Source organism: Wyeomyia smithii, chromosome 2, assembly GCF_029784165.1.
Source record: "Wyeomyia smithii strain HCP4-BCI-WySm-NY-G18 chromosome 2, ASM2978416v1, whole genome shotgun sequence".
Lineage (NCBI taxonomy): Eukaryota > Metazoa > Arthropoda > Insecta > Diptera > Culicidae > Wyeomyia > Wyeomyia smithii.
The window spans coordinates 64,474,257-64,499,300 of record NC_073695.1 but is presented as its reverse complement, the minus strand read 5'-3'; the positions used below and the strand labels follow the sequence as shown (position 1 = coordinate 64,499,300).

The 25,044-nt window shown below is 39.2% G+C and overlaps 1 protein-coding gene across 2 annotated transcripts in view; it reads right to left on the bottom strand.

Annotated features, from left to right (window-relative positions):
- LOC129722566 (uncharacterized) overlaps nt 1-23,238 on the bottom strand; it is a 30,710-nt gene extending 7,472 nt beyond the window's left edge. Inside the window, exons 1-3 of one of the 2 annotated variants that reach the window (XM_055676140.1) lie at nt 23,152-23,238; nt 22,829-23,070; nt 2,378-3,033 (exon numbers count right to left, since the gene is read on the bottom strand). In XM_055676140.1, coding sequence (XP_055532115.1) covers nt 2,378-2,981 — 604 coding nt within the window. In that variant the 5' untranslated portion in view covers nt 2,982-3,033; nt 22,829-23,070; nt 23,152-23,238. Of the gene's footprint in view, nt 1-2,377; nt 3,034-22,828 lie in introns of both variants that reach the window. The other variant, XM_055676139.1, reaches the window with a different exon arrangement.
- Nucleotides 23,239-25,044: the final 1,806 nt, after the last annotated feature.

Genomic DNA, 25,044 nt, shown 5'->3' with positions numbered 1-25,044 from the left:
CAGCCAGGTCCGGCAAGACGGACACACTAAAAGCGAATTTCTTTATTCCACCAACTCACCTCGTTTTGACCTGGAAGGGCACTAACTGCTGTCAAAACCCTTCTTTATTCGCTCGATTTTGACCCAGCTTCGACCTGGCTTGCTGCCCGAAGCGCACTGTAAAATTTGTCAGCTTCAACCCACTACCGCACGTGCTAAGTTCGTAAACAATTATCTGGCATCTCTTTCTCACTTACGTCGTAAATCGCGATGCCGTTTTTTTATTGTTCGGCAGATTTGCACGGACGCAGTGGAATAGAGAAATTCGCTATAAGTTAGGGAAAGATGGACACACGGTTTTTCCAAGAATTTTCACATGTAATATCGGTTGTGTGTACTACAGATGTTTACAAAGTACACCCGCGAGAGAAACCAGCGGATATTAATCACTTAGCAGTTAGAACAGGCCATATAGGCCGTTAATTTTGACGTGGGACTACGTCTTTGTTTCCTATACTGGTATGCATTCTGCAAAATTGGAAATAAAACTGGCAAATGTAGCGTCAGATTTCAAACGATAATAACAGCATAACCACATGATGAATTACAATAATCAATATGTTGGTAGATAGATAAAATGTTGAACAAATGTTGTAATACATTGGCTATCATTATTTTTTCATTGCAAAGCGGTAAAAATCGATAAAAAGTGTCTAGGACAAAAAAAAGTAAAAGCAACAGTACCGTAGAGTATATGTGTAGCAGAGCGCCGGTAGTTTCTCGTCGTCTATCATTGCAGCGGACACGGCTTCTACTCGCGTGCAATTAAAACTGCAATGCTGCTACTGATTGAAAGTTTATCTCATGAATATGATTACCATTTAAACCATAAATTACTCAACAAGAATTGAACATTTTGAACATGAGTTATTCTTATTTATTTTTTATATTCGATATTCACCAAATAATCGTCACCGATATAATATCGAACGAGTAACTTTCTAAAAATACTAATTTATAGAAGAGTAAGAGCCGGCGAGTGCTTATGAGTGTAGTATTTTCCTTCATCCTAACCCACCCTCTCAAACTGTTCACGTATACGTTCACGTCTAATAGCGTAGAGTAGTGTATCGCCATCACTTTACACGTAAATAAAAAAAACACGTAACGTACTACATCTTTTTTGTGAGTGTCCACCTTTACCATCGTAGTGTCCTTCTTACCCACTCCAGGTGTCCGTCTTTCCCAACCATGTCAAAAAACAGCAAATTGAATTTTTGAAGACCCAAAACACATAAAACTTGGAGGAAGTTCACTAATACCGAAAATAATTATGACAACAAATGATCTTAAGTTTCATTTTGTATGACTACTGCGATCTAAATAGCAATACCTGAGTCATTATTTGGGTTAAACCTTAGGGTGTTCGTCTTTACCTACTTTCCCCTACATGACAATTACGGGGCTAGCGCTACGATCCTACTGACACTAACAGTCTTTCCCGAACCGAGACTCGAACTCACGACGACTAGCTTGTAAGAACAGCGTCGTACCTCGAGACCGTCTGGGGGAATCGTCCGCCAACACCTACCTCCGTTAAAAATTACGTAACGCTGTAAGAGAATTTGCTTGATAAAAATGCTCGTTTTTGGAGAGTCTCTCCAAAGTGTATGTGTTACGTAACGCTGATCTTACCCCCCTCCCTTTGTAACAAACCGTAACGCTCAGAGATACCCCCTCTCCCCTAGGAGCGTTACGTAATTTATGGATGCCACCTTAAGAGTTTCTCTGCTGCTTCGGTTGTTTTGTTTTTCAATTCAACTAAATTCCGTTATGACCTTTTCGCTGTCTTTTTAAGTAAAGATTTTGCTTTTATTTGCCAACCGAGTGAGACTATTCTTCCCGAAAGTATTTTAAGCAGCTTGAATCTGTTTTACAGAGGTTATTCTTCATGACAATGCAATTTTGATTTGATATTTGTTAAAAGATTTTGATACATTCGTGGAACAGCTTCTTAAACAGAGTTGTTGTTACCATCGTTGAAATTGATTGATCAATATTCAGGAGTTTAGGGCCCGACTGATGAAAATAGTGGATACCTGATAAATCGATTCCTTACCCTAATGTTAATTTCTTGAAGAGGACAATTAATCATTTGTTTATCTAGAGAATTTTGTTATAAGAATGACTTATTTTGTTAAAAGGAAATCACCAAAGCATTGAACAAATCAGTCTGGAGGAAGGATTTATGAGGAGCCACAGCATAAACCCATGCTTGATTCCATTGACAGCGAATGGTCCCCCTTGGCTATATTTTAAATATACTCCCAGGACAATTTCACAGCTTTTACCATTACAGTTATTCTAAACTCTAATAATTTTACAAACGTTTACTCACTTGTCACTGGTAAACTGATAGAGATGTTTGACAGAAACCCGGTCGGTGGATACCGGACGAATGGCAGCGCAATCGTTGGAGCGATAGTTAGCGAAGTACCGGGGGGAAGTGCCAGCCTTCCGTCGTCCGTTACCCAAATCAGCCGTTTCTTCCGACTGTGCGGTTTGTCAGATTCGTCTGGGGAGCTCCGTAGCGGTTTTTGTTCCGCCTGTTCATTTTCACTTTCAGTTGCAGTCTTCTGTTCTCCATATTGCTGTGTTGTTTTTCGATAGTCTTCGTTTGAGATGTACTTTTTCCGATATTTTTTGTTTTCTTTCGGAATATGTTTCTTCGCAGTAATTTCTTGCGTACTATCTATTACATTACTTTCCACTGGCCTGTGTTCGTTTCTCGCGACAAGCTCCGAATCCACGTGATCCACGAGTGGTTTTCCGGAATCACCTTTTTTATCGATTGCATCTTCCAAAGCGGCATTTGTACTACTTTGACTGCTTTTACTACTTAATTCCGCCCTGCTTCGAGAATCCACCATGTCGTGTGTCACTGCTGTATGAAAGATCACTATAAGGAGAGTCAGGGCAATCCAGTTCCATCGTATTTCCATCCTATCTTTAGTTCCGTGCGTTCAAGAGGTTGAGGTAGATCTGGTACAGCAACTGTAAGAAAGTATTCATTAATTATCACCTAATTAAACGCACGTTTTAGACTGTATATATAATAAATAAGCCAAAGTTTGGAGGAACTTTTCAATAAAGTTGCGAAACGAAATGTACCAGAATATAACCAATAACCTGATTTGTTCTCCAGGACTATACTGTGTCCGTTTAATGTAATTAAACACGATTTACTCTTCAGAAATATTATACAATATCTTCCGAGTCTCGACAAAACAAGTTTCATTTCGTTATGTACCCGCCATATTTCAGAGCTTGACTCTCGTGACTCATAGACCTAGTGTTCGACGCCGGAAACCTGTTAACCAGAAGCACCATTTCGCAGCGAGAGATTTTCCCAACAGCTAGAAAAACCACTTTCATCCTCACTGGTAGCGATAACTAGCTGACGATAGTATGAGGCTGCCGGTCCACTGCAACGATTTCTGCAATGATATCTAAAACGAAGTTTTCTCCTATGAAAACGAATATGTACCGAGTTCCGTAAGTTCTTCTGCATCATTATGCCACGCAATTTCAGTAAAAAATTGTACAAATTTACTACCGCACTAGCAATAAATTTTGCTGACTGTTGGCACGATGCGTGCCTCGAACCAGATGCAACCGACTCCGCGAAGTAGGACATGCGTGGACATACGTACTTACCAGCCAGGCGCGAATCTTGAAGATGAAAACAACAACGGAAAATTAGGACAGTCTGCACTCAAGATGAGTCCTTGTGCGATTGACCTCAAAATTGACCGAAAATTTCACTTTTGACTTGTAGCCAAAGTTATGGTGTCGTCTTCTCTCACGAAGTTCAAGCAGGTCAGGATACGGAAAGAATAGGAATGCAGAGAAATAAGACAAAGGGCGGTGCGCTAATAATTGCCTTTTAATTCTACACGGTGATGTTGAGGTGAAGTATAATCACAGATGTGTAATTTTCTTCCATATCGATGGGTTGGGAATTTTGGATTTTTTGGACTGATTGAATTCAGATCCTAATCATTGAGTAGGATGATGCAAGTGTATGTTTACGAGTAGTTATATGGAGTTATTTTCTCAAACTTGAAAAAATATTTACAATATCATAACTTTATATGCTTGGCAAATGTTAGCATTACATTTTTTAGATTAGTTTTGTTGTAATTTGCAGATTCCTTGCCAGAAAAGTTGACAGTTGACAATTTCAAGTGCACTATTCGTCACGAGTTGCTACATTTTAATAATTTGAATATCTAAAATTAGTCAGGTTTCGCTAGTGTAACCGGTTCGATATGGAAGTTATACCAATAACCATGCGTCTTCATACCACGGCGATTTTAATGCAAATGCGAACACCTTATTTCACAAATTTATTTCCGAACTTACGGTAATAAAAAATTTTATCTTAATAATCAATGCTCATTATTCCAGAGTACTGAACTATACTTGTTTGTTACTTCGATAATATTTTACAACATCTTTTGTTCACTCTCATAAAGCGATCGTCCAACTTTTTCCCGAAGCCTACAAGCCCAGGTCAATGCTCTCCCCAATATCATTCACAAATCGTGACTTTCTGCCGGGAATAACCCTCGGTTCGATGAACCCCTGTGGCATCCACACTTTCGATAACCATGTGACCCAAAAACAATCGGATACTCATTCCATAAATGCACATGGGCACATCGCGCATGAAATCGAAAAGGCTAAAAGATCCCAGAAACAGCGTCAGCATCTTCACTCTCCAGTCGGAAGTAATCGCAAGCGTTTATTCCTTCCCGTATAGCCGTTTTTGTGATCATGCTTGCATCTGTCGCCCCAGCAGCGAACCACGCAAGGTGAGGTGGTGACGGGAAGAAATGATACATACCTGGTTGTGATCATACTCGATGGATGATAGTAACCCCTCTCTTGCGCCGCTCCATTGCCCTGCTGAACTTGAACGCCTAAACAGCCATCCCCCTTCGTACTCGAGAAGCAGCGAAAAGCCAATCGCACGGTGCGCAAAATCACCGAGGTACAAAACAAGTTTTATTACATGAGACACTTGAGCCGATTCGGCGGGAGGGTAGAGCCCGCCAATCCAACCCCCTGTCGACACCCTGTCTGCTACAGACTTCCCACAGAAAAAGTCGTCGGTCACCTGTCTCGCGTAGCCCGGCCTGCAGATTCCCTCTGCTGAAACCTTGACCCAACTTTGAGGATGGTTTTTATCTCTCTTTTTGATATGCCGGAGGGACCGGCCGCGGATAGCTCGGGCCTGTATACCCGACTATGAAGCGTTGGCTGAGCGGAGTATGTTGCGCATTGCGCGCTGTGGCAAGCGAAAGTGAAGTGAGGAAAAATGATAGAGGTATTTTTTTTACTATTGATTCAACGCATGATCACCTGTTACACTTGAGGGGGCGCGCAGGGATAGGCCGCGTCCCAGCGGGTGTTTGATTCATGTGCTAATGACAACTTGGGGATAGTCATCTTTATTTTTTTTTTTTGTAAAATCATAGAAAGTCGATAAAACTTGCATCCAATGAGCGGATTTCTTCGGAAGGCCAACTAAAAGTTCGAAACCTCTAATTAGCAATTAGACACCTTGTTGCCAGCGAAGCAGGCACTCGGGTGCAATATTGCATGTAGTACAGATGAGAGATACATGCCACATCGTCGCTTACGCTAATGAACTGGTATTAATCGATGTGACATACAATGTTTCATTTGAGTAGACATTCTTAAGTGTGATTTTCTTAGAAAAAAAATGGATGTGTGTTAGCTATGAGGCAATTTTTATCTAACGTGTAATCATACTTTCGTTCGATTAAATATCATCATACATCAGACCACGTTTTCACTAAAAATTAAGACACACTTAAAATTTTTTTGAAACAATCAAAGCTTTAAAAAAAATAAAGTATAATAAAAATTGCATAACACATGTATTATCGAATGCAAACATTCATAATCGACAAGTGGATCGCGTAATTTACCATGTTCAACCACCGGCTGCAATCTTCCAGAGGCAGATCAATGATTGTAAATTAATAAACAGAACGCCCATTTCTGTCTGGTCGGATGCCAGCGAACATTGAATTGCATCTACCACCAAGCAAACGGTTTTCCTTTCATTGCGCATAAATCGGAAAAGTGTGCAGCAATGCTCATACGGGCTTTGCTTGGAGCCTCTGAGATCAAGATTACTTCGTGAGCACGTATCCAGTAAAACAGTTTCGATCCCATTTGCTCTCTCAAACCGAGTGAAAAAAAATTTATTCAACTCCCAGCTCGGTGTTAGAAAAATTAGTACAGCAAAAACCGTACTTATATTGAATTAAATGAGTTATTGCAATAGTTATTGTAAAAACAGTTTAAAACTCATAACGTCATTATAAATATGATAAAATGTACTTCACCTTCAAGAATACATGGAATTTCAACAATTTATTAGTCTTCTGATCGTGTATATAACTAAAAGTGGTAACTTTTTATTCATTATCGTAAATTTGAAGAACCTTGACGGATGAACTTTAAGATGACCGACAGGTGGAAGCAGCACTACAGCAATTTCCTCAGAAGTTTACTCCGTGTTTTTATCGCTGTCAGTTTTTCGAAAATTGGAGAAAAATACCGTTACTCGAAAAGCCACGCCGCGAATTGATTTTGCCCAAACACCTGGAAAATCGTCAACGCTCTCATCGGGCCATCGGGAAACAACTCGGCATCGTGCAGTTCATTAACTGACTCGTGTGATTAAACGACACTACGAAAGGAGAAATGCGATTAGAATGCATGTGCTTTTAGTGATCAGGATCACAAGCGAGTTGTGGAAGCGTTTACGTCAAATCCCAATGCTTCGGTCGGGCATGTGGCCAAAAAGTTGAATCTGTCCAAGTCTTTCGTTCAGAGAGCCAAGGACCGGGAGGAACTGCGTACGTACTGAGTGCAGAAGGCTTCGAATTGTGACGAACGGCAAAATACGGTGGGAAAGTCACGGGCTCGGAAACTGTACATCCAGATGCTGACGAAGCCCCAAGGAATTACGGCAGCTTCCGGGGCTACCTCTCTTCACTGACCAGCACAAGTTTGATGTCCCGAGGAACTTAGGAAGTAGAAACTTTCAAAGTTTTTAAATAAATACCCCATCAAAAGCGAACTACTACCTCAAGAAGTGTTTACAGAAGCGTCTACTTCCTCTGTTGAAGAAACACGAGGTACTTACGATCTTTTGGCTGGATCTAGCTTCGTGCCACTATTCAAATTACGTCCTGGAATGGTACGAAACCAACGGGGTCACTTTCGTTCATAACTTCGACCTGGAGAAACAGGACGGTACAGTCGATTCAGGACGCTCCTAACCCGCAGTTCAGCTTATTAAGGGGTTATATACCTTTTTGGTCGAGAAAAATGAGGGAAGTTTGAATCTATTTTTAAGTGCATAGCACCATTTTCATTTCATCAAAGGGGTACTTTTCTGAAAGTACAGTTTATCAAAAACAAAACAATACGACTGATTTTGAGATATACCAACTATTACTGGAGTAATGGCCGTTTCCCCGAAACGCTATTTTTTGCAGAGGCTTGCGGTGATCCTGATAGAGACTCAGCGGGTCAACCGAAATCAAAAAACTCATATTATTTCATTAGTTTAGAAGTGTGCCGGGTCCTTGAACGATCGCTTTTATGAGTATTTTGTTTTCAGTGCAAATGGGAACATTTTTCCCAAAAAATGCACGTTTTGAGCGCTAAAAATTGCATTAAAATTTTTTTTGCGGCAAAATGTAACTGTATGTTTCGAAAAGCGATCATTCAAGGACCGGCGAATTTAATAACGAAAATTTAAAAAAAAATATGAAGGAAATCGGTTCAGTAGTTTTCCCGCAATCAGGATCACGGTAAAGTCATTTTTCGGAAATCACTATTCCGAGATAATCGCGTGTAAAGTTTCAAGTTTAGCTTATGCGGCCGTGGCGAGGCGCGCTGAAAATCGCTCTAACTTTCTTCCTATTACTCAGATCTTAATGAAAATTTGTGAAAATGTTCTCAAGATGTTGTATTTGAAGATAATACAATATTTTTTTTCGGTTTTTTTGAAAACTAAAAAGGTATATAACCCCTTAAGTAATCTACAAGCTTCTTCATCTTGATCTGACTGCTCCTTCTTGTTTGCCTTCAACGATTCAACATATCGGCTATGTGAAATGCGAGCGTAATGGATAAACGACTTAGTGATATCAATTTCGTCTCCTCCACCGACATTTTGTACTGCATCGTGCACCAAGGCGCTGCCTGTCTTTCCACTTTTAGATTCATGACTACGCTCCAACGTGGCATTGCCGTGCGATAGAATCGAAATCTTCTTAGTAAATACGGTAAAGTAAGGTAGGTTCTTGCCTGAACCAGCTATCACATCTCTACAAAAAGTATTAAGGCGCTACGGCAATAGGAAGTCAGCAATGTCTTGCTATAGTTCTCGTGAGATTATCTTTGTGAACCATTTGTTCTAGGCAAAATACGAGCCATTTGACTGCTACTTCCGGGGAGCTCACCATGGTCAAGTTAGCTTCCAAGAAGAAGTTGAATAAAAACAAAAACTCATATATGCACTGTAAGAAATGAGCTGATTATACCGTCAGCCGGGGTAGTTTTTCGAAAATTGGAAAAAAATGCCGTTACTCGAAAAGCCACGCCGCGAATTGATTTTGCCCAAGCACCTGGAAAATCGTCAACGCTCTCATCGGGTCATCGGGAAACAACTCGGAATCGTGCAGTTAATGGTGAGTCATGTGATTAAACGACACTACGAAACTCTGATCATCGAACGAAAGGAGAAATGCGGTCAGAATGCATGCCCGATCAGTCAAAAACATCAGGATTATAACAAATTTTGATATTTTGTATCAACTTGTGTTTACGAACTTTTTGTATCAACTTGTCTTCTAAACTTAGTCTGTTGATAGTTTAAATATCAAAATTCCCTTCAAAATTACATGCTGATTATTACAAATTATAGCAAGTTTTGTAAGATTTTAGGCAGAAAAAGATCAGAATTAGTTAGAATGTACAATATTTTCTCAATTGAATAATAAATTCTACAATAAATATGCTTCAAAGAAAACAAACTTTTGAACATTCAAGTAAATGATAAAAAAATTTTTTTTATTAATTTAAGAAAGTTTACATTATAAATGTATTAAATGATAACAGAATCTGATATAATTTTGTACTTTTTATTATCCTGGCATATCAAGAATATTACAGGCTTTGTTATTTCTATCAAGCTCAGATATATTTGTGTTACCCGTTTGTTATAATCGTTTGATCGGGTGTACTATTAAAATCAGGATCACAAGCGTATTGTGAAAGCGTTTACGCGAAATCCCAAAGCTTCGGTCGGGAATGTGGCCAAAAAGTTGAATCTGTCCAAGTCATTTCCTCAGAGAGCCAAGGACCAGGAGGGACTGCGTACGTACAAAGTGCAGAAGGCTCCAAATCGTAAAGAATGGTAACATACGGTGGGAAAGTCACAGGCCCTTAAACCGTACACGGAGATTCGGACGAAGCCTCATTGTCTCATCATGGATGATGAGACCTACGTCAAGGCGCACTTCCGGCAGTTTCCAGGGCTACTGTACTGTAATGTCTAACGCAAGTTCAATATTCTGGAGAAAGTGCGTAAATACGGTAAATACGGTGAGATTGTGGCATCCAGTCCGTGACTTGTCAGCCATCTTTTCCGAGTCAGAAGAGTAGTTTTTCTTGGAAATTTATTCAAGAAGTTTTGGTCTGGTGATCGCCATGAGATGGCTGACAAACAATGGGTTTGTATAGCACAATCTCACCCCCACTAGCACAATCTCACAATCTCAGTGAAATTTCCGTTTTTCCCGGTGTATCCCGGTTCCAAACAATTCCCGGTTTTCCCGGTTGGGTAGCCACTGCAAACCCTGAAGAGCGAAGCCTAGTTAAGCGTAAGGTGCGGGCGTGAGGTTATGGCATTGAAATTGAATCAAATAAATATACCACAAGACTACCAATGGGTTATATTTTTTTGTCTGAAAGTTTGAAAAGGATCGGTCAAATTGGTAATTTTCTACAGCGTTTTTACCCGTGATGCAACTCGAAGTGAGGCCCTTTTTACACCGTTTTTAGCTAAGACTGGATAATTTCGATGTAGCTGCATGAGTGGGTGTAGCGAGATAGAACAAGCATAGAGCCTCGCAGTACGTATGAATATACCACTATCAAATCACCAGTAAATATTTGTGTATGACATCCTGAAGAAAACCGTAAATGATGAAACCTAAGGAACTTATTTATTTTATGCACTCACTGGATTTTTCAGTTTCAAGTTATATATCTTTAATTTGGCATTGATTCGTTCTGAAAATGAAATTGCATCAACTGGCATTGCAGCTACTTTTTTGTAAAGTGGAAAGGCACAAAAAAGTTGTTGGCAAGATTTGCTGGGCAATTAAAATATTCTTCAAAGTTTCTCGATGATTTCCACCAACTTGTCGTTCAATTTCAAACGTCAGCCAAGACTTGACGGGTGACAATTAAAATTTTGAAATTTATTTGAGGCTTTTTTACCCAACAACAAACACGCCCAAAAAATATGAGAGTATGTATATATAAACTCTCTCCCTCCTCTTTATGCCAGTATTTTTCGTTTTGTTGCTAAGTTCTGTTTAAAATGGCGTCGAAACAAGAAACCTCGTGTAAGCGCATTGTACAGTGCTAACTAAACTGCACAAAAATTTGGGCAAAACGTTCATGGTAAACCATTTAAAAGCGAAAATCGTCCAGTTTCGGCTGTGTATAATTTCCTATAAACCTCAACAACAAATTGCCAGAATGGTAGTGGAAGACCGGCCAAAGTAATGGACAAAGATGCTCGAACTCATGGATGGAGTTGAGTTAGTTGGTTGTAAGCCTGTGTCCCAGTTCGGAATTATTTTAACGCGAATTATTTTTACGCGATTGTTTTAAATAACGCGTTTTAGTTTGCAGGCGGTTTGGGACACACTTAAATTTTTTTTGCCAGGTCTCGGTAATTTATTGCCGAGAACGGCACAACTGAGTACTCGGTTAAAAAAATGGCAGCTGTCACATTTTTTTCGTAAATCTAGGTTCAACCTAACTAAAAATTTAGGCACAAAATGTTACTGAGCCGAAATTTCAGTTAGCTGAACCGAGATTCACGAAAAAAATGTGGCAGCGCTCATTATTTTTTTAACCTACCACTCAGTGGTGCCGTTCTCGGCAATAAATTACCGAGACCCGGCAATAAATGTTAAGTGTTTTAAGCGTTGGTAGCCTCCGCTTAGAATTTTATTGAGATTTTGTGTATATAATTAGTTCATTTATTTTGTTTGTCTTAAAAGGGAAGTGTTTATTTATGTGGATATTACCCTCCCGACGCCGATTTTTTTGTAAGATTTGGACCACTGCGACCATCATTTTGATCTTTTGTGGTATACCTCTTCTTTAGTCTAGGTACTCGTGACAGACATACCACTATTGATGGAAGTGATCGTCGTTGTCATATCGCACCCTTTCTCCCAATTAGGCACTGAATTTCGTATGAAATGTATTACCTCATAAGGATTCGCAGATCAGACCTCAAAAGGCTCCAAAGTTCCTTTTCCAAAGGCTCTTCGTCTGCGCTGTATTAGTGCACTGCACTGCCGGTACCCGGATAACTGTCCCATAATGAAAAACAACATGTTGAGAAAACGGCGATTTTATATTATCCGTAAATTTTCTGATTTCCAGCTGTTACATCCAAAACCAATGACCAGACCAGTTTCATGGCACCACAAGTTTAACGTTGAGAACAAAAAATCGTGGGTGGAATTGACTTTACGTTATATAATCTGAAAACAAAACAATATGGGACAAAATATGCGGGTACATTTCAAAAGTACTCGCATATTTTGTCCCACCCCATATAAATTCAACCAGCAACCAGCAGTATCAACGGCAACGTAGATTGTACTACAGAAAAACAACATCAGTCTAGTTAATTAAATGACATACTTCTATATGCCTAAAATAATCCGATATCACTAATCTGGAGCAAAATTATATGCAAACTGCAAGCAGTGGGTCTGTAATGCGGGTACTTTCAATATGGGACAAAAACAACTTGGTATTTTTTCCATGTTTTCCTATACCAAAGTATCACTTTTCGATTTCTTTCGGAAAATATGATAACAATTAAGTAGATTCCCGATGATAACTCAAAAGTGACAAAATCAGTATGGGACAGTTATGCGGGTACCGGCAGGCTGCAGTGGCAGAGCAAATGTTCTGCGGTTTCACATTCGAACCCGCAGAGACGACAAATTTCGTCATCTGACTGACCAATTTTTAGGTGATGCTTACTTGGACAGTGTCCTCTGAACGATCCAGTAATTGTCCTTAGTCCCTTTTTATTTAAACTAAGCAATTGCTGGCTTTTCTTCACGCTTGGCTTTATGAAGCGTTTAGACTGGCGTAGCCCTACTGAGCATATATAGTTCTCTTGTATTGTCCTATGTTCCCAGGTTTTCAATTCTGCTTTCAAGGCGCTTGATGACACCCCACAGAACGGTTCTGGGCCAATGAAATAGGTACATGACCCCTGTCTAGCTAACGTATTGGCTTTTTAATTACCTTCCAGGACCGCAGTGACCAGGAACCCAGTATAACCATACTTGGTTCCTTTCTGCCAGTTGTTTCAGTGAAAGGATGCACTCCCCCAAGCAGCACCTGCAACATGTTTTGAAATGTGACTACTCAATATTTGTTGTTTTAAAACTTTTTTAACGGTGCAAGAAACTTTTCCGGTTACACTAAAGGAATTTAAAAGAATTGAGCAACATTATGTTATTCACGTGTATCATTCTCGTATTTGAACACTAGAAATTGCTTAAAAGTTTTCGGCAATCTTGTTCTAACTGTATATTTAATGATGCTTTTAAATAACGGTAATGTCACATGATGTTGCATATTGTTGTTTCACAAAGGTTTACTTGTAAGGAAAACAACCTAGTGATGAAAATGTATAGCAACATCTTATTGAACCGTATATTTGCTAAAATTATCACACAGTAAGCAGCCATCTTCAATAAAAACAAATGATAAATGATTATTATTGTTGGAAATATAGTTTTTTTGTTTCATATTTTGCATGATAAACACTGCATATCCACTGAGCAAGGTTTCCTGAACAATCTTCTCCCAAAACATTGTTTATATTTTGGCGAGTTTGAATCATGAAATTTCTTTTCCAGCACTTCATAACAGGTGCGTGAATAACAACGAAGTAAAAACATTTTTTGCACGGTAAATTTTTAATCGCAGGTAGAATTACATGCATATCAGAAGTACGAGTTGAGAAAAAATTCGATATTTTTGCGGTGTTTTATAATGTTGTCATACGAAGCTTCGCGACACCATCACCGAAGAAAAATGAGAGTAAAGGTAAACAAAATAAATTTTATTCTCCTCTCTTTTCTTTCTACGCTACAGCGGTTATCGATGCTGATGATGATTTCACATAGCACTGTTAGTTGCATATAGGCTCCACCCCTTGCGCTTTTTCGGTTATTTACAAGTTGAATAAAAGTAACGGATGCGAAATATTACAACCTTTGAATGCTGCATTGAGATTTGCATTTGCTGTATTGCAACAATGTGTGCTGCTTGGGCCCATACTAGCTTAGAGATACATATGAAGGCTTTTAGTGCGTTAAGTGCTGCTTGGCTATCAGAAAAAATGCATATGTTAACATGCCTGTATTTCCTAGCCAAACAGACTTGTGCACATTCATAAATTGCAAATATTTCGGCCTGGAACACTGTAGGCCAACGGCCCATTGGTATCGAGATGCTTATCCCAGGATCATTCATACCTGCTCCGGTTGAATCATTCATTTTTGAGCCATCTGTGTAAAAGACGACAGAGCCTTGTCGGATATTCGGGCCACCTTGTTCCCAAACTTCCCGTTCGGTCTCTATGATTTTGAAAGGTATTTCGAAGTTTGCTTCTGTATTCATCCAGTCTTCGATACCTGGTATATGTTTGCTCAGCTGGACATGTTTGAGGATTGCCAGCTGGCCTGTCTGATCTCCATCAGGTACTTTTTTAAGGCGTGTTAGTCTCAATGCCCTTTTTTTCGCCTCTAGTTGTACTATCTGGTGGAGTGATAAAAGATGCAGAATTCCATCTTAGGCTTTCGACGGAGCACTTTTCATTACTCCTGTAATTGCATTACAAATTAGCCTTTGCAACTTGCCAAGCTTGTTCTGCGTTGACCTTTTATTTTGTTTTTGGCCACCACACTAGCGAGGCATACGTTATTCTTGGTCTTATTATTGCCTGGTACAACCAATAAATCATACTTGGCCTTAGACCCCATGTTCTGCCAATAGCTTTGCTAGATGTCCAGAGGGTAATCGTAGCTTTACCGATGACATATTCAATATGTGCATTCCAGCTGAGTTTCTGATCTAAAACTACTCCAAGATGTTTAGTCTCAGTGGAAAGCTGCAGTGTAGTCTCGCCCAGCTTCATGCTCTTCAAGTTGTACCTTCTTTTCCGAGTGAAGGGAATAATGGTTGTTTTAGAGGGGTTAATAGTCAGCCCCTCTTGTCTACACCATTCTCAGGTATAATTTAGAGCTAACTGCATTCCCCCCGATACTGTACTGTCGAATTTTCCCCTCACAAGAACCACATCACCGGCGAATCCGACCACTTCGAAACCTAACTCAGTTAGGTTTCTAAGTAGCTGGTCTACAACCAATGACCACAGCAAAGGCGATAGAACTCCACCTTGCGGGCATCCCTTAGTTGTGTTCCTTGTAAGGGTTGTATTACCCTATACTGCAGTTATCTCACGACTATTCAGCGTGGTTTTGATCCATTTTGAGGAATATGTATCAAACCCATGGTTTCCCATTGCGTTCAACATTGAGTAATGGGATACATTATCAAAAGCTCCCTTTATGTCTAAGAACGCAGCGAGTGCGATTTCTTTTGGATCTATAGATTGCGATATTTTTGTCGTCAGCATACCCGATCAGAAACAAAAAACAAAAATGTAACAAAAGTTGTTAGTTTGTTACGGGAAAAACCTTACAGGATGTGTTTTCAATTTGGTCCCGTTAGGTGTTAAAATAACAGAAATTATAACAGAAATGATTCTACTAGTATCCAACACATATCAAAATTTGTTACTAATATATCAGCTTTCTAACAAAATGAGATAGTATATAGAACAATATAATAACAAACATTGTTAGAAACAACAGGTTTTGATAAAAACGAAAAATTAGTTAGACTTGTTTCAGAACTACTTCATTTCACGTTTTGTTATTATAACTCATTCAGATTCAATTTTGTTTTCAAAATTATATGAAAAAATACAAAATTGTATCAAAATATGTTATTTGTTTCTCACGTTGATAGAATTTTGTATTTTTTTAGTTATGCTCTTCTGATCGGGTATGTATTGCATCCACTGTTGACATGTTGCTCCGATATGCAAACTGATACCTACTCAGCGGAGAGGTTTTTAGGTACGTTGATTTGACGTGATAGTCAATTAGTTTTTTCATAATTTTTAACATAATGGAGGTTAGACTAATTGGTCTAAAGGCTTTTAGAAGTGCTTTTGTCACGCTTCCCAGCCTTTGATATGCCACCCACCTATCAGCTTGGTGTATCCTGCCCAGGGTTGATATTTGTTGACACTCTTGAGTGAAAGTGAAAAAAAGCATCCATAAACGTTATTTTTTTACAATCCTTTCAGAGTTCTCCTTTCCCGCTTTTTGCATGGAAGTGAACTGTTAAAACACCTCATTATATTTCATGCAATGAAAGCAAGACAACAAAATCAGTTTATCAGTCAACGAAGATTGTCAGGGCATCGGTCAGTGTCAGTGAAAAAGTGTTTCGGTGAGGTTTATTTTGGTTGAGACGACTGTTTGTTTTTCTTTTTCGCTTTGAAGTGAAGATCATTTGGTTGGATTTGTCGTCAAATTTTATTTCGTAACCGTGAACGATGCGCGCAATCTATTTCATATAAGTATAACAGCACGTTACTAGGACGAAAATCTAGTGTGTCTGAAAGAGTGCTGCGATCATTGGAAGTGAAAATTGAAAATGATTGGCTGTAATTTTCGAAGAATTATGCTGGGGAAAATGACTTTTATCAGCACTGATCCTGCCACCAGGAGACGGGCGAAATAGAGCCACAGTAGAGAGAAGATTAAACAGAATTTGGTGGGAGAGAGATACTTATTTACTTGGCGAGGGAAATGACCGTTGCCGAAGGGCAATAACCTGTTGATCCGATCGAACATCGAATTCGTTCATTCTTCAAAAGTCGTTGGTCGAACAAAAATAAATACATCGATATCGCGTCAGCTGGTCGCAGATTGGAGGCGAAAGGTGGTGGAAGCAGTGGAAGCAAAGGGGACCGAAAAGCGAAAAGCGAAGGTTAGATAGAACGTAAGAAAGTGGGAGGCAAGAGAAAAGAATTGTGAAAATAAAAATTTGTGATTAGCCAAATACGTCTTTACATCAGCAAAGCATTTCCCAGTTGACTGCGAAAACTAAGGATAAGCGTGCCGACCCAGATGCATTGTTCAGGGAGTCTCACCAACGCTCACGGTTGAGACTACTGGCAACTGAGTATGAATATTATTTTTACGCGGTATCAAATCAGCTAAGTATAAGTTATTCTAATAAGAAGTAAAAAAAACGAAATAAAGTTAAAAAATAATCGTATGGTTCATGAAAATGGTATTTTCTGGTTTTTAAATCTGAATATTGTATATTTTTAATATATTTGTTCTAAAATTTCTGTTATTATCAAATAACAGGCAATTCCCGTTGATTCGGGAAAAAGGAACAAAAATACACTCATAATTGTATAACGATACGAGTCCAGGCCGTTGCGATGGACTTTTGATTAAGGAACGAAAGCTTAAAAATATTTTGTGTGTTTTGTACCAAAATTAATATCATTTTTTGAGCATAGTTTTACTGACGTGTTATTATTTTTAATTGGAACTATTTATTGAATGGAGTTTTTTACGCGGTTTTTTCAAATTACACGTTTTTTTATACACAGATTTTTTCCAACGCTATACAATCAACCGCGTAAAAAGAGACCCCATGATGAAACCAGTAACCGTTTTGAGATTGGATGAAACCAGTAACCGTTTTGAGATTGGAAGTTGAGAGGTAACTTCCGAAGGAGTTGAACCTCGATGAAGCAAGAGCCCCGCAAAAGTAAAGCAGATGTATTGAACTCCCAGGTTCAGCGTTGCAAAAACGGCAATTGTCGGTTGAGACTTTGCCGATTTACTTTCAATGATAAAGAGCAGGACAGTGTCCAGTGAGAAGTCCCGTGATAATGCCTAATTCACTACGAGTTAAACTAAGTAGCCTTTTGGTAATTGCATGGTTGGGGTATATGAACTGTTTGGGTTGTTTGCAACCCTGCGCATGTTGCCAATGAAATGCTATTTCTAGCTTTTCTCATGTACTTAGTTCACTTCTAATGGCGGATGTGGAGGTACCCAGAAACGGTTCAGGTCCAATGAATTGCTAAGCAGATCCTTGTCTGTCGGCATGTTTATTTCCTACGATTCCGCAGTGACCGGGCACCCAAAGTAGCATAACTTTTTTGAGGCGGGAAAATTCCCTGAGTGTTACAATGTACTCCCAAACTAGTCTGGAAACACATGTGGCAGACTTTAATGCCAGTAGTGCAGCCTGACTGTCTGAAAAGATTCCGATTTTGTCAGTTGCGCTTAAGGCATATCGTAACATTGCATTTAACTCTGTTTGAGAGACGGTTGACCATTTACTCATAGAGATAGTGGCCTTTATACCTGGTCCGTAGATCCCTGATCCAGTATGGAATCCAATTTTCGAGCCATCGGTATAAAACGGATGGTTCCCGATGGAAGACTCGGCCCTCCATTGTTCCACATTGAGTGATCTGTGTCAATCACCCTATATGGAACGTCCATGTTTAGATTCGCTTCCATCCAGTCCGAGACTGTTTTTACTAAAGATGTTAGCTTGAACTTTCTTAGGATGTTTAGATGACTCGTTACTTCGAGCATCGTTGTATTTCTTCGCAGCCTTAGTGCACCAAGCTCTGCCTCCTTCTTCACATGGAGAGCTGAGCATGGCTTTCATGGCTGCAGTCGGCGTTATGCGTAGGGAACTGATAACGGAAGGACATGCCAATCGTTGAACTTTGGTAAGTTTTGCCTTGGTTGTTGTTTCATTTACCTTGGGCCACTACACGAGAGCTACGTAGGTTATACGTGGCCGAGCAATGGTGAGGTAAGACAAGGGTGGTTTTAGCCCCCCGGTCTTGCCGAACAGGTGTACTGCAAGTCCAGATAATTGAAGTTGCATTATTGATACAGACCTCTTTCAAATGTTCATTAACTTTCTGTTGATAATGGATTTATCTTAATGAGAAATAAATCGTTTTTTTTTAAGTACATTTACCTTTCTTGACAGCAGTAGAATTTTTTTTTAAATTTTGGTTATCCCCTGTTATGATAAAACAATATTTTTAAGACATTGCAATGATATCCGTTAAAAATTACCGAAAAAAGTTTATAATTCACGTATGAACTATTAACTCTCTTTACCAGGCCCGAATGAAAGGGGGGTGGGGGGGGTGGTCAACGGGGGCAAATACCTCGGGCCCCTCGACTCGATGGGCTTCCCTAGTCCTGGGCCGGAGCATGACTGACGGGAAGGTCTTCACCCTTTTTTGGCTGGTCACCTTCCAGCGGAGCAATTTTCTAATCAAAAGTGGGCCCACGAAAATATCTGCCCTGGGCCCCCCAGCACGCAAATCGGGCCTTGCTCTTTACCTTTCATATAAAGGAAATTAGATTTTTTTAACTATTTTGGATTTGTATATCCGGTTCCAGCGATATCAAGAAACAAGCTCCGGCATACATGGGTCTATAGGGTACGGCAGGAAAAAATGCGAAAATGTTGGAACTCTAATGTTAGGTTAATTTGTGTAAATAATAACTAATTTTTTGTTAAGAGTGTTAACAGTATTTCGTTACATTTACTTTCACGTGTTGTACTTTTGTTAGTCTTGAAAAAATTATAAAAGTTACAGATTATTCATTTAGTAGATGATGCTCTTACGTATTTTAAATAAATTTTCAATTAAAAAAAAAATAGGTTAAAAAATGGACCCTTAAAAATCTGTACCCATATACCGTACAGATCTGAACCAAAATAACGAAAAAATCTGTACCTTTCCAGATAAATCTGTACCTGTGGCAACACTACTGTGGATTTATTTTATTGCAAATTTGTGAAGTTGTATGTCAGGAGTGGCATAACGAGTTTGCTGCTCGCCCAGGAGGAGCCGAAAAAGGTTTCCTGGGTGTTATGTCATTTGGCCACAGTTTATTGCTTCAAAATGACTCTACAAAAATGACCCACGGCAACGGTCTGCACGGACGCTAAACGTGATCAAGTTATTCCGAGCAAAGATTCCTCGTACATAAAAAAATCTTGAAAGTTTCTGTAATAGTACATATGTAGTTATAAAAAACATTGTTTTTGCCATTTTCACCATTTAGAAAATGTGATTGTTATGTATAATAACAGCATCTTTTCAAGCATTTTGCCCATACATTAAAAAGTCGCTGAGAATGTTTTTCATGATAAAATTATTGTCGGTGATAGATTCAACAACAAATAACGTTGTTAAAACATGTAATGACAAAATACGATATATATAATGAGGAATAATAATATGCAATTCGTTAATATGAGTATCGACATACGATAATATCCGACTTAAAACGATTTGTTTAATGCTTTCTTACGATTCTAAGCCTAAAATCGTAAATCAGTCAGGCTCCGGTATAATATACGATTAAAAATCAACTTCTGCGGATGATTAGCATTGTTTACGATTTTGACTTCGTTGAGATACATTTACGATAATTTTCATTCATTCATATACAAAGAAGAATCTTCATTGAAGGTTTCAAGCACCTTCTAGAGATCAGAACGAAACACCACTTCATTACGGAGCGGGTGAAGGAGCTACGCTTCTTTCGAAGAGATTACTTTTTTTGTTGATAAAGGAAGAAATGAAAATCTTTTTCTCTGACGAAAAGGTGTTCAGCATCGATACTGTGTTCTACAACCTCACAAATCTGTTAATTGACTATAGAATTTTATGGATATTCCGGAGAACCTGATATTCAAGTTCCAAATCAAACCGCCGGCGGGTTCCACGATGTTTGGCTTGGTGGTGTCCAACGGTTTGAAAATGTCGCTTGTTTTCATTGATGCTGGTGTTAAAATCAATACCGTAGTTTATATCGTTATTTTAATGACCCAAATGCTTCCCTGGGTGCAAGCCAACTCCTCTTAGGATCAATGCGTTGGTTTACAAAAGGATGGAGCGGCATGTCACAGCTCAAATTGAAACCAACGATAGCTAATCGAAACCATATAGTTTTGTTCTGAAGATTTGTGGCTCCCTAGAGGTCCGAACCGTAACTCATTGTGTTATTCGATTTGGGCGTATATTAATATTGTAGCATAGGCCTGCAAAATATCTCATCATAGTTTGAAGACTTTGAAGTCTGTCAAAACGCGCACGTGTTTGTCGATACGAGAGGGCTGCATTCGAAAAGCATACTCTGCATACGCAAATCAAGTGCTATGTCCATATTGGTCTTTTGCAGTAATATTCAGATATCCCGAGTTTTTTATTTGACCCAAAACTCATCATGCAACACCTCAAAATCCCTAAAAATCTAAAACTAACACAATGAAAGATAAATTTAGTTTCCCGTCATGCGACTTTTCAAATTACTCGGAATAGAAAAACACACGAAGAATTTACGCTCTCAAAAATAAAAATTAAATCACTTACACACATATTCTGGATATTCTCATGGAAGTTACTCAAAATTTAATTTCGTGAGAAGGATCCCCATACAAGAACGAATTGTGTTATATTGATCATACATTTCAATGAATCTATACTTGTTGCGGAGGAACTACGAATGAAATATGAAAAAGGCATATTTTCATAAAAAGCTCTATTTTTTTAGAAAGTTAGTCATCAAGAGCTTTGTAATTTGAAATAAGTAGTAGAATCATATCACATTATTGGACTTTGATTATTATCTTAAAAGTTAAAATTGAAAAGATTCTTTAGAACATAGCTTTTGAGTAAAAATATGTCTTACATTTTTTAATCCCGAAACTTGTATATACATAGTTTAAAGCACTGATGATTACTATTGACTTCGATTGATGAATGCTAACGAACACAAATTCGCACATATTTTTAGAGTAATGACGCTCAACAATAAAAATGCAATATAAGGGTAAAGCACATTAGTGTAGTCCGAAATAAAACAGAAAGCCTATAAAACAACAAACTAGTAATAACTTAGGTATTATTATTATACCTATTATTTGACATCAAGACATAAGCTTATTTTCTACCGATATCAAATTGATTCTTCCCTAGGAGTTTTATGCATTTATTTTTCCACACTATTGCAAACACCGATAAAAACACCAGGCGCAAAATTCCACTCGCGTGCATGTTGATAATTCCACTCACAGACGCGCCGCTTCAATCGAAAGTTTCATTCCTTCGCACCGTGGTAATTGCGGATGACGATTCCGAAGTAGGCGCAAGCTCTTGCTGGCGAAAAAAAGGAGACACTTGTTCCAAATCTACAAATCGTGACAGTGCGCGCGTTGATCGACGCGCATAGAAAACAACATTCGCGAGGAAGGCTGGCTGCTGCTGCCCGATAAAGCGCAATCATTTATTCACCTCACAAAATCGATGCATTGACAGTCCGCGCAGTCGTGTGCGGTGTGTTCGACTGGAAGCGTTAATGCAATGCGTGCGTTACCCTGCGTCGCATGCGTACACTGCCAACACCCGGAAGTTTTGTACTTGGGGAGGTGACCCTTTAGAGTGAGTTGTGTTCGAAAAGTCACAACGATTTCTTTCAACTCTTCATCGACCTTACAATGAACTTTCAATTATTTTCTTAGAATTGTTCTTTTCACACGGAATTTATGTAATCACTTGGATTTTACGATGCTAAACGAAAAAAATGTACGTAATTATTGTATAAGTAAGGCATATAACTCCTCAATAATTAGATTTTCTCTCTGCATGGTTTCCCAGTATGAATATTACCTCCTGATAAATGAAAGCTGGCACATAGTTTGTGCATTTTCTGGCATACACTCTGTTTAGCAGAACTTTTTAGAGAGACGCGATATGATAAATTGTATAAATTTCTGACTCCGTTTAGGCGTTACTAATCACTCACAACAACAGTAGAATTATTGTTAATCTTCAGCCAGCCACCATGTTACTGTCTTACACATCATAAATGCAGCGATCTACAGAAGAAGGACAAGCAGCTACAACTTTACAACCAAATGGATAGACGCAGCGACCAGCATCAGCTCGTTATTCTTGCGGCGATATTTAGTCCACAATCAGCAGAGCGGCTGAGCCGGCTTTTCCTCTGGTGTGCACTTCGACGAAGGCACGCAATGTTGAGGTGAATGTCGCAGCAAAGCATCCGACATTGACATCAAAATGTCGCATATAGACCGAACAAGAGTAAGAGTAAAATCGTTACAGATAACATACGGATGTGCGTTTGACAAGTACCTCGCGAGATTTTACTTTCCTATGTCGATGCATTTGCCCATTAAGGCAACAAGCTCTTATCGACGGATACGGGAAAATCCAGTTTTCACTTACACTTTGATCAGCGAGATTTCATCTATTCCGGGTTGTGGCATTGATTAGGAAGAATTTCTTGCTGTTTTGTTGATTTCACTCATTTAATCCACCACAACTTGCATTTCACTTTGTTATTGCAGGTTTGTCTAGCATTTAATAGAAGCCCAAAAAATCCTGTCTGCAAAATCAAACTCGCTCGTAAAAAGAATCACATATTCCTCGAAGGCACGTGCCGTTGGCTGCCAATTCCGCTGAATGAACTATCACGCAAAAAAAAATCTCAAATTAGCCTGCTAGGAGCTCAAGGCACGTCTTCCTCTTATGACGGACTCAACACTCACAGCCTGAGGCTCCGAAGAAACTCCGCACTGGGCCAACTGAGAGACCAAATCGAAGTGCAACCGCACTGCCAAACGACCAAAGCAAAACTGAAATCAGCGAAGAGGCAAAATGATTATAAATGTATAAATATAATGATACTAGCGGCTACCAGTGATAAGTAACTCCCGAGCTGGGAGAGAGCCGCGCTAGACCACGCGCGAAGCACGCAGCCAAAAGCAACGTTGCGCGCTTCGGGTTCTACGCTTGAAGCAAAGCATGAACGATGCGACGATAGCCGGTCTCTGCAGCGGATCACTCTCTTCTGTTTTCTTCGGAGAGCCAATTAATAACGGTGTACATTTTTTGTTTATATCGGTGCCTGACCTTTTCCCTATGAGTTTATATGATTTGGGAAATTATTTTAATTCGAATACTGCAAAATATGAAAAGAAAAAGTTATCACACAGGCAAAAAAATATATAAGAGATGTTTTTGAAATTAACCCACCTCTACCCCCGTTTTAGTTGACTTGTTCGCTCAGTTGTTTTACTCTCAATAAATTGAATTGTGTAATATTGAACACTATTTCAAATAAAAGATTTCACATTGGAAAAACTCAACATTTACTTTGAGTGATTCAAAATCTGGAGCTCGGTTCATTTTTTCCTTTTGTTCAGAAGAATTTTGTTACCGGTGTACATTTTTTACCAACTATCAGAAGCTCTCTGAAGACAATACGTTGTTAGTTTGCCCTTCTGGTCATGCTTGTCAAATCACCCTGGGAAATGGCAGGAATCAGAAGGATCTTCGGATGCGTAGCGTGTAGTCCCGCGATTGGGTGAAACTCTTAGGGTGAAATGCTACAGTTAACTTTTCCGAAAGTATCGCTATTATGTCAGAACTTGTTGTGCATGAACGTAGTTGATTTTAGCACCCTTTTGTAGTTGGTATCTTATAAATGAAAACCAGGATTCTGAATAGGATATTAGGATTATTTTTGCGTTTTTCAATACAAAACCTGATACCTACATATTGCTATTGGAAAGGAAAATAAACTTTTTGTTATGTTTATCAAAAACCTCAGTTCAATACGACTCAAATCAGATCAGTATTTAAGAGCATGATTCAAGCATTTGAATGTCTACAAAATAAGTACGCGAAGATGATTTTAACGTTTCTATTACGGTCACAGCTCACGGTTAAACACGCAAATTACACTTACTGCGATTTTGATTGAATTATTTATTTCAAGTCGCATTGATTCGCGGATTTCAATAGATTTAGTATTCAGTAAACCTTGCAATTATATTATCAAGCTTCACCTATCTCTTCATATAGGAGACAAGTTTAAGGAGGGGGCCTAGCGTGGTTGGTAACGTCTCCGCCAACCACGCTCGACGCCTGGGTTCGAATCTCAACGCCGACATAGGTGTCGATGGTTGTGGGTTGGCGAAATCTACTCACAACCAATACAACTGGTTTAGATTCAATTCTAGCCGACACCGAGGAATTTTCTGAGGCCAAAAATCTCTGGGATCACGCCTTAATCGCATGAGGAAGTAAAGCCGTTGGCGCCGGTCCGTTAATCAACGAGTCGTAAGTTAGGGTCCAGGGTGAAGTCGCCTCTTTGGGCGTCGGTGATTGGCACAACAACAGTGGCGGGACTAGACCGACGGAAAATAAGCGAGAATAAAAAAAGACAAGTTTTCTTTACATCTTTGTAGGTTTCTATGTTCCAGTATAACTCTTAAATGCCTGCACCGATTTCCACCAAACTTGGCATACGAGTTTCTTCCGCGCAGCAGGTGGTCATAAACGTATTTCAAAAGGGGAGGGGTAGTCCGCCTGCCTTAATTCATAAAAAGTCAAAAGTTCTCGAACATTATGGGAATATTAGCTGACCCGGCAAACTT